Source organism: Apostichopus japonicus, chromosome 3 (genome assembly GCF_037975245.1).
Source record: "Apostichopus japonicus isolate 1M-3 chromosome 3, ASM3797524v1, whole genome shotgun sequence".
In the NCBI taxonomy this organism is placed as follows: domain Eukaryota; kingdom Metazoa; phylum Echinodermata; class Holothuroidea; order Aspidochirotida; family Stichopodidae; genus Apostichopus; species Apostichopus japonicus.
Genome location: NC_092563.1, coordinates 11,891,978 through 11,904,677, shown reverse-complemented (window position 1 = coordinate 11,904,677; position 12,700 = coordinate 11,891,978). Strand labels below are relative to the sequence as shown.

The 12,700-nt window shown below is 35.6% G+C and overlaps 1 protein-coding gene across 4 annotated transcripts; it reads left to right on the top strand.

Moving 5' to 3' along the window:
* The first annotated feature begins 175 nt into the window (after positions 1-175).
* On the top strand, positions 176-6,924 carry LOC139963231 (uncharacterized). 4 transcript variants are annotated; one of them, XM_071963835.1, is made up of 7 exons: positions 176-484; positions 1,838-1,974; positions 2,280-2,364; positions 2,602-2,789; positions 3,374-3,521; positions 4,325-4,464; positions 5,281-6,924. In XM_071963835.1, the coding sequence occupies exons 4-7, from the start codon at positions 2,628-2,630 to the stop codon at positions 5,572-5,574; spliced, it is 744 nt and encodes a 247-aa protein (XP_071819936.1). In that variant the 5' UTR covers positions 176-484; positions 1,838-1,974; positions 2,280-2,364; positions 2,602-2,627; the 3' UTR covers positions 5,575-6,924. The 4 variants fall into 4 exon arrangements, with proteins under 4 accessions (XP_071819936.1, XP_071819946.1, XP_071819956.1 ...); XM_071963845.1 differs by having other exon boundaries at positions 1,580-1,974; XM_071963855.1 differs by lacking the exon at positions 176-484 and adding an exon at positions 496-1,738.
* Positions 6,925-12,700: the final 5,776 nt, after the last annotated feature.

The window sequence follows — 12,700 nt, the reverse complement described above, 5'->3', positions numbered from 1 at the left end:
TTATCAGAGTTAACGATATAAACAAACAAAGATTTCTAAAAAGTATTATGGATCAATAATCACTTATGTAAACCTCGCTTAATTGACTTTTAAAGGAACGTGGTGACTGAGAATCATTTTGTATATGATCATGATGATTAAGTAGATAATTCCAGCAAGTGTTTGCCCGATAACGTACACTCTTAGAACTACCGGTTCAAATAAATGATCCGATTTCCGTGTCATTTTAATTTGAACCGTTTCTGATCACTCTGAACCGTTTACGCAATCACTTCGAACCTATTTTGCATGCATGGTGGGAAAGTCTTCAAACGCTTTTGAACCAGTTCCCTGATCAACAGCAATGCAGAATTCCCATTGGTCGAGAGCAACCTATTGGTCACGTGCCTTCTGACGCTGAACCTATGACTCGAGTGAACGATGGAATTTGTTGAAGAAAAGCATGTAGAATGGGGTCTTGGAACGTTTGTCGCATTCTTCAAAGGTAAAATGTTTATGAAAAGTTACCCGAGCAGCATTTTTCTGACTCCAGTTGCTCTATTAATTTAAACTTTCTTTCCAAAAATGCAATTTTCTGTACGTAATACTGTAGATTGTCGAATGGAGCCGTTGTGATGTAGGCTCGCCTTTTCTACGGTTACGTATATCGTGACCCATTAGGTATACGTGCAGTATTCTAGGCCTTACTTAGGCAATCACGTTACTTACACCCACAGGCACTCGTAACGTTAAATATGTGTGTAGGCCGAGTATTATAAATGTTGCGTATATAAGCGCTGGTAGACTTAGCACTATTTTTCATTCACATGAAACAACTGTGAAAATACCATACATAGCTCTCGCTAAGCCCAATGGACAGTCAGCAACCCAGCTAAACAAAACTAATAGTGATAATTATAGATTCAGTGTCACCTCTATTATTTGTCACTTAATTTAAAATTCAATATATCAGCAAAACCGCATTGTCACAAAACAAAATTAGCAACAACATCCTTAGCCCATGCATGTTGGGTGTACTGCTCACTTGTATGAACATTCAGGTAGGGCTTGGGCGTCATATTGTCACCGTACATACTCTGAGCAGAAGTAGGCAGCATGCAATATTTCAATGTGAATCTGTCGGTAGATTTTTAGTTAACTTCAACTTGGCTGTAGGTGTCCTGCCTCTGGTATACATACAAGCTCATTGTCATGCCCATGCATCATTGCGTTTTATGAGATAGTGTTTCGCGAATCTATATATCTACCAAACACATCCATAGTGCATGAATTCGTGTTGTGCCCCTACCACTTCGTTGATTCGGGTTGACTTTGCAGTTTTAAGCACTAGCAGTACTGTACCCAGCATACTAACGTTTAAGCACTACTGCAATGTTAGCGACTAGTTTGCTGTGTCGGTGAGTTAATTGTGCTCTTGGGTATTACTTTGCTTCGCAGAAGCACTGTTAAGGTCATTAATGTGATTCTGTGAACGCACAGTATAGCCTACACTCTGAGTCTGTGACCTACTGTATGTAGTATTATGCTTTTTATTTTCCTTTGTACCAGTATCCTTTTTCCTTTGATTTATCTTTGTCAGTATCAGGCATTCATCAATGGTCCAGATAAAAAAAATGAAGAGCAAATGTGGGCTTCCTTATCCTGGGTCCCCCTTTGGCTAGGGTTCTGGATATGGTGAACCTACATTTCCACGTGGCCTGACGCAACCAGCCAAAATACAACAGACCATTATTCTTTGGTATGAAATATGTTAAGTTAGCTGTAGTATATGTTGAACAGAAAGTTATATATCCAAGTTGCCCCCTTAGGTTTACTGTATTTATACTTCTTTTTACAGGATATTCGAGGAATACTTCAAAAGCTTCAAAAAAGAACAATAATTGAGGAAATGGAAGCAGGATTACTAAGCTACCACTCCAGGAAAAAGGTGGTGAATGCCCTAGTTTCTCACCTTATCACAACATATGGAAAATAGTAAGTGTAGTATTGCCTTCTCATTACAATAAGGGTAAGCCCAGATGCTTCTCGGTGCATTCAATGAATGTCGCAGTGGCATGGTCCCATTACAAACCATTTTGGACACCACTTTGTCGATGTTATGAATATGTTATGTTCATGATTTTGAACTCCTTGATGTTAAGAGCCTGTTTGGAAAAGTACCAAGGAAAGCGCTTACTTTCTTGCAGACTAATGCACTAAACAAGAGGACACTATTAACGAAACAGTAGGGAAACTCATTGATTGCTTCAATTGTCTGGTTTATCTTTTTACATTTACAGTCCGAAGTCTGACGTAAAATTGGCCATGGCCAAAGCCATAGTAAGAGATTTCAAGCAACTAGATAATGAAGATCGTGACGGCTACGTAAGTTTAACTTTATATTTAATGTAAGTCCTGCTGCAATTTAAATATTATACAACTGCCTCATATTCTTTGAACACTTCTTAACTTCCTATGAAGAAATGATGGCACAGCATCAGGGTCCTAGATAAGAGCTCTGTAATTGCTTTACTTCTTGGCAGTGTAGAATTTTATGAACCAATGAAAGTTTTATCATGATATGATGTATTTTATCCTTGTGTGTACTATTTACTTCTACAGATGATTTTAGTGAAGACCTTTCATCCATGGTGACATGGTTAAAGTGCCATATTGCCCCTGCAGACCAGGTTCTAGAGTTCATGGCAAAGACTGCAAAGGCCAGAGCTGCTGACATCAGGGACAATAAACAGAAGAAATTCTCAGATATCTTAAAAGAATATCCAAGACTTATAGATACTGATGGAATGGTACGTAAATGGTACGTAATCTACAAACAGCACAGAGATGCACTTTAAGTACATGTGGGGACAACAAAAACAAATATTAATCTTAAATTGAAGTAAGTGAACACCACACGCCACCACATTGATTCTGGACTGCAGCTAGCAAGCTCTTTGTAATTTATTCAGCTGTGAAATCACAAGACAGCTACTGGACCAATGGAGCCTGTTGCATTTCACTTTGGTTGGGTCCAGTATGGAACGCTGTTTGTTAAAGAAGTATCAAAGGGTGGGTAAATGTACGCACAGTTTGGCAGAACCTCTAGAATAGTGTTCAAAATATCAGGAGTAGTCCTGTGTTGAAATATCACTCATTCAGAGATTAATTGTCATGTATTCCCAGTCATTCTATGTAATGTGTTTATGTCATGGTTATTAACCATCATGTCAAAGATAAGAAAAAAGGCAGTAATTAAAGAATGTCATGCCATTGCAGTCCACATCAAAATAATTTGAAAGCAAGTCTTGAGCATACATTGTGATCTCCACCTGGAATACAGGGCCTTACTGTTAGTGTACTTCTATTGACATTCTGACATTTGTTATCGTAGGTAGAACAAGGCTTCAAGATTTTGTTTCCTGAGGCATGTGATGCCCTATTCATGAAGTGGCCGAGCCTGGAAGAGAAGGTATTGGCCTATGCAAACAAGCAGGTTGATTGGAAAGATATATTACATTTTCATGGAAACCTTTCCACTAGTAAGTGATTTTCTATTTTTTGTTAATCAATTGTTTTCATTTTGCATTTCTGGCGAAGAAGGGCTTGGGTTTCTGCTAAAAAGGTAGTCCATTTCTAATACTTTTTTAACAAAAAAATACTTAATGTGACACTTCCTATTTCTTTTTAGTAACAATATTGAACTGTCTTGAAACAGGAATAAGAGCATTCCTTATTCCATTTACAGTTTGCTTAGGTGGTGCCATTTCTCATAGTGGAATGTCTCAGTCAGAAAAAAAACTGCATATACAGTTACTGCATATTGTAAATCCTTACCTAATTTATTTAAATGGTGAACATGCTGTATGTCTGTTTTTCATTTAATTGGACAATACATTGCGTCCATTCTAATACCAAAAAATATGCTGATGTATGCATAGCATAAACAATTGATAGGCCTTCCCAATCAATGTTGGAGAAGACATGCTTCATTTCACTAGATCAAGCATATCAATAATCAAACGTGGTGTGCCACAATGTTCTTTCCTGAACCTAGAAATAGGTAGATAGTGAAACAGAACAAGGTTATATTGAAGTGATACAAATTTATTACTTTGAGAGGCATTATTTTTAAAAATCACATATCAACATGGCCTCACTTGTAAGATAAGGACACCCCCTCCCCCCCCCCCAAAAAAAACGGGATAATCAAATTCATGATGGGCGATGCTACACACTGTGGGTAACACCATCAGTCTACTCAACTCAATGTCTACTCAATGGAAAACGCTTTAAAAATCTGAGACCAATGTTTTTCATACTGAACTTTATTACTTTTTTTCAGATGAGAAAAGGAGTAATATTGCCATCCAGGTGCTTCCTTTGCTCTTTCCTCCTGGTATGTCAAGGACAGTTGGTAAGAAAGGCCCAAACAAGCATGCCACCATTCCTGAAGCTTTGTGCCGTTTCATTCAGTTTGAGGAGGTAAGAGTAACACAGTGAAAGAGAACAAGAACACACAAACAAATATATATATGTATATATATATATATATATATATATATATATATATATATATATATATATATATATATATATATAAATATATATATATATATATATCTATCTATCAAACAAGGCCCTGTTTCCACTTAAGAATGATACCCTGAGTTTGGAATCAAACTTCCTACCTTGTTGAATCTGTGATCATTTATATTGATACACATAAGTTTACATGACAGCAGATGCAAAACAGCTACTTCTATTGGCCCGCAAAATAAATGTTTATGTATTACATAATACTTGTTAATACAAAATATATTTGATATGAATATATATTTAATATATTTATATATATATATATATATATGTATTTATATTTATATAAATATTTATATTTATATATATATATACATACAAATATATAAATACATGCTCTGCTCAAGGGTACCAAAATGGGGTAAAATACCCATTCCAAGTGCAATTGATTCAACCAAAATGCTGTCTTTAAAACTTTGTTGTTTACCAAACATTAGATTAGAAAAAAAGGTAGTCATAGGATACTTTTTAAACCTGGTCATACAAAAGGGTTAAAACTAGCGAAGCTAGCTTAAACTCTTTTTAGGGTATAGTGCAATTTTCATAATTCCAGTTAAAAGATATGCAAGTTTGAGTCGCTCTCAAAAGCCCACCAAAGTCTGATCTCGTTGGTGGTATTGGGGTGGGGCATATAATTGTCAAGCTCTTAATTTTAATGGAAAGTTTAATCTGAATACTGTTTCCCCTTATTCTCTTCTTTAGATTGGCACAAACATACCAGACTTTCTTGAAAACATGCAGCAGTTGCAGCCGTTTATGTTGGCCTTAGGGGAAAGGGAATGCGCAGAACAAGTCTTTGTTGTCGTGGCAGGGAAGAACATTTCATGTGGCAACAGCCTTCTGAAGGCCTTAGATATATGTCTTAAAGTTATATACGTTTGGACATGGACTACCCATGGGAGTGTCAAAACACCTGGGATTTTATTCAAAAATGTATTTATGGACTGGGTAAGGGAAAGGGTAAGAGCACCTCTGCCCCAAGTGTTACCCTGCTGAAGAACTTTTTGGCCAAGGTGTAATATTCTTTATGGTAGATATTCATTCATTTACTTCAGTTGTTTTCTATCGATGTCGATGAGTCATTAAGGTTAAATGGTCATACTGAAAACCTTGTAATAAGGCTAACACAACTGCAGCAACTTACGTTTTCTCGTTTCTTGTGCAAGGTTGTCTAAATTATTTATAGTAAATGTCAACATTTGTGGCTTACCAACATAAGCCTAACCTTCAAAAACTTTAACCAATCTAATAGGACTATCAGTTCCTTTGTGACAAGAAATCACAAATCATTTTAGGCTATCTGGTCTACCTTTGCTTGTTAAATGAGACACTTATTCTTTTAATTGGTTTATTTTGTCCACTGAGCATTACACTTCCTTGCAACGATTATAAAGTTTCAAGAGTTTTTAGAAGGGAGTCAGATCATCCTCTGTGGTGAGCCTGCAACATTTGCAATGTCTTATCAGTTATGGTATTTACCTTTTGTTATGCATTTCATAATTGTCATAGCTTCTTGCTGGAAACACACCTTGGTTTACTTTGGCTGCTGAATAGCATCTTGCAGTTTAGAAGTCCTCTTACTGAAAAAATCCTCTTAACTAGTTCTTGGAAATTTGTTTTCTCTTTTTCTTCTCTATTTTTGTTATCTGAAGTAACTGTTTAACTATTTATTCGTATGGTTTCGTATTATAAAATTTTAATCTCATCTTTAGAAGTGTTTAAATCCTTGCAATAGGCTGAAGTAATATATACAAAGATCTCTGTACATGAAACCTGTGTGTTTACAGCATAATTAAAAAAAGTAAATATCACTTCAACTTCAATCATCTCCTTCTGTTGAGGAGATTATTGTTTTTGCTTAACATGGAAGTCAAAGGTCAGCAAAGGTCAAGGCATAGGTCAAGGCATAATAACACACATAATGACACCATGTTAACACAATCTCTAGAAGTCAAAGGAAAATTGAAGTTAAATAGCAGTTTAGTCAGACATTTCAGTACCTAGCAATTTCTTTTAAATAGCATAACACTTCAAACTTCCATATAATGCTTGATATCCTAACATACACTTCATCGAATTTAAGGCTATGCCTACAGTTTGGAACTCCAAAATTGTATTTTCCAAGAAACATCAGTTCTTGAGGTATAATTTGTGGCCAAAACTGAACTAGTTGGAGAGTTGGTATATTTTTTGTGAAGGTATGTATGTTCAGGAAACGATATTTGGGGATCCCTTTGTGTGTAGATGATTTGTTGTTACTATAATTATTAATTGGTTTTATATCCTGTAGTTATGTACTTTGCGTAATAAGTTATATATTGTAAAAATAAATATATGAAGACTTTATCCTGACCCTCATTTGAATCATTGTGTTATCTTTGGATTATCAATTTGAACCAAGATAGAATCAGTGTGAACCAGAATTACATCAATGTGAACCGGAATGTAGTCATCCTATCAATAAACAGTTTGAACCGGAATCGAATCATTTTATTTGAACCAAGTCTTCGGATCATTTTGAACCGGCTTGGTTGGGTGCCCGATTGATCCAGTGTTTGGTTCATATTTGATCCGTTTCTGATCATATCTGAACCGGGAATTTTAAGAGTGTATACTCTGTTTACCCAGGTTACTATGGGGAAAAAGTCTATGTATGTGACCAGCCTGTCTTGTATTATAATCATGGATTTCCCTATTAACAGTGAATAAATTTTTACATGTGGGCGGATTATACCCATTAATAGAGCGATAAGCGAATGTAGCAAGATGAACTTTCACAAGGTCCGGTAATTTCAGTAGCTTAAGTGAGGCAAATAATTTACTAGTATGATCGTTATAGTCGGCAGAAGATATATGTCGAATAGCCCTTTTTTGAAGTACAAAAAGTTTCTTAATGTTATAAGCAGCCGTGCCAGACCAAACTGTAATGCAATAAGTAAGGTGAGGATAAATGAAAGTAAAATATAAAGAACGAAGAATATGTTTTGTTAAGTAGTGCTTCAATTTGGAAAGAATCCCAACGCCACGAGAAATATTTGTTGATATTGTATTTATGTGATCACGCCATCTCAGACCAGAATCAATAGTTACCCCTAGAAAAGTGGTAAAACACACTTTTTTTAGACTACTACCATGCATCTGTATGTCAGACAGAATATTCCTATTCCTACCTTCATTGAAAACAACATATTTTGTCTTACCTACATTTAAAGAAAGTTTGTTAGCTGAAAACCAAGCATGAAATTCATCAAGCACATGACAAACTCTAGCCCTCATTTCCACAGGATCCAAGCCAGAGAAAAAAATATTAGTATCATCAGCGAATGATATGATAGTACAATTATCTGACACATGACAAATATCATTTACATATATTATAAAAAGCAAGGGCCCCAATATAGATCCTTGTGGAACCCCACAAACAACATTCATGCAATCAGAATCCGTATGAAGACAATTTGTAAATTGTTTTCTGTTTGATAAATAGCTTCTAATCCAGTCTAGTCCTGTGCCTCTTATGCCATAGTGTGACAATTTCATAAACAAAATACGGTGATCAATTGTATCAAACGCTTTGGAAAAGTCCAAGAATACACCAACGGAAGTCATTTTATTATCTATGGCATCATACAATACCTCCAAGGCCTCAGTCAAAGCAAGTTCGGTTGAGTGTCCTGGCCGATACGCATATTGACTTTTGAACATAATATATCATGTTTACTGATAAAATTATAAATACGATTATGAACTATTCTTTCAAAGATTTTAGAGAAGCCTGTTAGTACAGAAAATGGGCGATAATTACCTATAACATCATGATCCCCTTCTTTGTAAACAGGGATAACTTTCGCAATTTTTATATGATCTGGGACAGTACCAGTTGCTAAGGATAAATTTATAATGTGAGTAAGAGGGTGAACAACGTAATGTAACACCTTTCTTAGTATTGAAGGCTTTATGCCATCGAAGCCGGCAGATTTATCTGGTTTCAAACAAGCAAGTGCAACTTTAAATACTTCACTCTCATTTGCAGGAGACATATAAAGGGTTGAAGGATTTGAATTTTTTAAGTAATGATTTGGATTAGTGTCACTATGAATATCTGACGCTAAGTTGGGCCCAACATTTATAAAGAAATCATTGAATGCGTTTGTAATCTGCTTAGGATCATTGGTTTTACCGTTGCTGACTTTCATCGTGTCGGGAATAGACGACTTACTTTTTCTATTATGTAATACATCATTGATTATTGCCCAAGTACGTTTAGAATTGCCACTGCAACTATTGAACTTATCAGAATAATACCGAGTTTTCGAAATACGAATAATGTGGGTCAATTTATTACGGTAAGTACGAAACTTGTCGGAATTGTCCATATTGGGGTTTTTCAACATCTTGCGATAGAGTTTATTTTTACGTTTGATTGATTGTAAAATACCAGTCGTTATCCAAGGATGACGCTTTTTACGACGCTTTGAGTTACTGATATAAATATATGGAAAGCATTCATCATAAATATTTTGAAAAACTGTAATGAAATTGTAATAAGCTACGTTCACGTCCTCAATAGAACATATGAAATTCCAGTCGGTATTATGTATTAAATTATTAAAATACGTAGTATTCTTGTCGGAATAGTTCCTAGCGTAGTAGCCAGAATCAGATTTACTCTGTTCTACTGAAGTTTGAATGAAAACGGGGAAGTGGTCACTTATATTCGTTAGTAGTATGCCAGGCGTGATATCAGTAATATTGTTGGTGAATATATTGTCAATAAGTGAGGCCACGGTTCCACTTACTCGAGTAGGCTTGGAAATTGTAGGGAAAAAATTGTTTGAAAACAGTGTTTATGAAGTCAGAAGTTCCATTTTTTAGTAAATCAATATTAAAATCCCCCATGATATAACCATGTTTGTTCTCACTAGATATTAAATTGAGTATAATATTTATATATTCATTGAATGTAGATATCAAACCCTGTGGAGGTCTATAGACTACTCCAACGATTATATTATTCTTATTCATTGCTATTTCTATGAAAATGCTTTCTATCGCCTCATTGAAAAAAAATATGTCAGTCCTTTTTACAAACGTATAATTATTCGATATAAAAAGACCAACACCACCACCTCTCTTGCTATCCCTGTGACTTTCTATAAAAAGTATATTGATCTATTTGTAACAAAGGTGATATTTGGTCACTTAACCACGTCTCACTGAAGCCAATTATTGAGAACTCATGATTAAGAAGGGAAAGAAAGTCAATTATTGAGTTGAAGTTTTTGTTTAGGCTACGACTGTTTACATGAAACAGAGAGAATACATGAGGTTTACCAGTGAGTTGATTGAAGGAACCAATGTCAAAGTAGCGACAAAGACTAACAGGAACTTGTGAGTTTAGGTTTTGTGAGTCATAAAAATCATTATTCATGAACTGCGGACTTGGTCCATGTAGTGCCTCCAAAAAATCATTGTGATTTGAAAGATTTTGAAAGGGCAAACCAGAGTCACAAGAATCACAAATCCAAGAATTACACCTATTACTGATACACCACGTATAACGAAAAGTACCACAATTTTCACATTTAACCTTATTATACGTTTCACTTATGATAAGATTACAATTTTTACAAACTAACATCACCTGTTTTCGATCAGAGTGATAAAAAAGGAAGACAAAAAGTACAAAAATATGTAAATGTATACATCCTTTGGATTAATTATTGATTTACAGTGTCATTTTCTAGTGCCAAAGAGCTAGAGACGCTTCAAGTCATTCAGCCCCCAGATTCGTTTCGTAAACTCGGTGTTGTTCTTGCTTACCAGTGCGATGACTTTGCCATCGTGTGACCAGGCTGCTTTGACCAGGGTGGTGTTTTTCGTCGCCTGTAGTAGCTCTTGGTTCGCCTTTGTTAGGTCCTCCTGTATTACAAGGCGGGTGCCCTTCAATTTCCGCCTGTTCTTTATGCATAGTTCTCTGGTTTTGTAGTTCTGGAATTTGACGATTATTGCCCTGGGTTTACCCGGCTCTTTCTTACCGATCCGATGCGACCTATCAATGTCTGTTGGATTCAGGTTGAGTCCCAGATGCTGTGATGCGAGGTCCATCATGATGACGTCAGTATTTTCGTTCGGCTTCTCCTCCACACCAAACACACGAATGCAGTTTCTTCGGGAGTACTGTTCCAGCTGGTTAAATAATATCTAATTATTTATTAAAGTAATTACGTGCGTATCGAAAGGGAAAGAAGCCCCCCCCCATTGAGAAATAAGTGCTTCAAACTTGGAAAGTATGTGCCTATACATGTAAACTGGTGCTGCGTGATTGATGACGTCATAGGTCAAAGATCAAAATGTCACTGGTCAAGAAATCTAAAAATTGTTGTTTTTAGCCATTACATGCTTGTCCGTATGTTAGAAAAAGTCATTAACCACAAAATATGTCGAGCATAAAGGACAATTTGCAAGTTTCTTGACATTTGATGTCCGACCTTTGACCCATGACAGTATCAACCACTCAGGGACAAGTGTATATGGTCAGGCACATACCTTCCAAGTTCTAACGTGATCTAACAAACAATGTCAGAGGAGGTCGAAAGACACCTTTAACTCTTTGAATGCACTGACACAATGCACAATTAGACTTAACATTAAATTACCTATAGGACAAAATTACGATTAACACGTTTGTAGTTTAAAGTGTTTTCTGTCATGTCATCACTAATAATCGAAACAAAAAGATATTAAATTACAAAAATGAAATAATATTAACCAGTTAAGGATTACGAAACTGAACTCCAAATGATTAGTCAGGGAAATGGATTTAATATTGACCACAATTACCTAGTTAGTTATTCAATCTACCATAGCAACAAGTACATGAAAGTTGCCAACCGTGACCTAATCTGGTCAGTAATAGATAGTCACGGTATAACTGTCAACAACAAAATTGGATTTCGATGATTCGAGAAATCGAATTTGCAAGTCAGGTAAAAAGGCACGATTATGTGGGCAGATGAATCTTTGAAAATAAGTACTCAGTTGTTTAGTTCCTATGAGATCATAGCTATCGTGTTATCAAACAAATTAATCTTCATCATCGTTCGGACAAATTGTAAACTACAAGCTTCCCAATAACTCTTTTATTCTTGCCCTTTAAAATACTCACAGTTCGTATGTGAACTGATCATGTTAAATAAAATGACACTTGAACTTTCTTATGTTAATCAGAAAGCCAATTAACTTAGAGTTTCCTAGCTGCATTCTATATGAGAGAATTTGACGGTAACATTGTACACGATTTTTTTTTTATTTTTTTTTTAGAGTAACGACCGTTATTGACTTCCAGTGATCGTGTACTAATTCGGGTCTCATTTCAACTACCATCCTCATTAATTCTTATGTATTTGGGTTTGTGTGTTAACAAGGTTTCCAGACATTGACTTCAAATCTCTATATATATGATGCTGGTGTGAACTACACCTCCATTTCACTTTTAACAGTTGTTTTGTTTACAACGTTCTCAGACTTTGATCTCTGTTAATATTAAATGACCTTTAATTGCTAACAAAAGAAACTACTTTCACTCTCTGAATAATGATGAAGCAATCCTACCCTAATGCATTATTTTTTTTTATACTTTCTTCTTCCTATTCAAAGTTAACTTACATATTGTACGTAAGTCCTGTTGTTGGATATTTGATACACTCCAAACATAGCTCCTAGCAATCCCAGTGCTTTACTGCCTTGGCATGTGCAACCCACGCCATACTATTCAGTTACTGCGGGTTGTTTCTTAACTTTCATGTGTTACCTTCCTTTACGATGTTTTTAGCTTATTACTGTCTTTGTATTTCTTCTTCTCGTTTTAGTGCAGCTGAAGGTTGTCAGCTGTGTTATAGCGATCGTGCGATTCTGTCGAAATTCTGTCATTTTCTGCCACCGTATTTGAATGACTGCCATTTCGTCATTTATCATTGAATTGATTACAATTTCGTCAGTTGATAATGTATAAATATGACCTCATTTGAGGTCATTTTCTGCAAACGTGAAAATGCTACACCTCCTGGAACGTTTGTCGAAATCTGCCTAAATTCTGTTGTGGATATAACGTTGAAAGGTG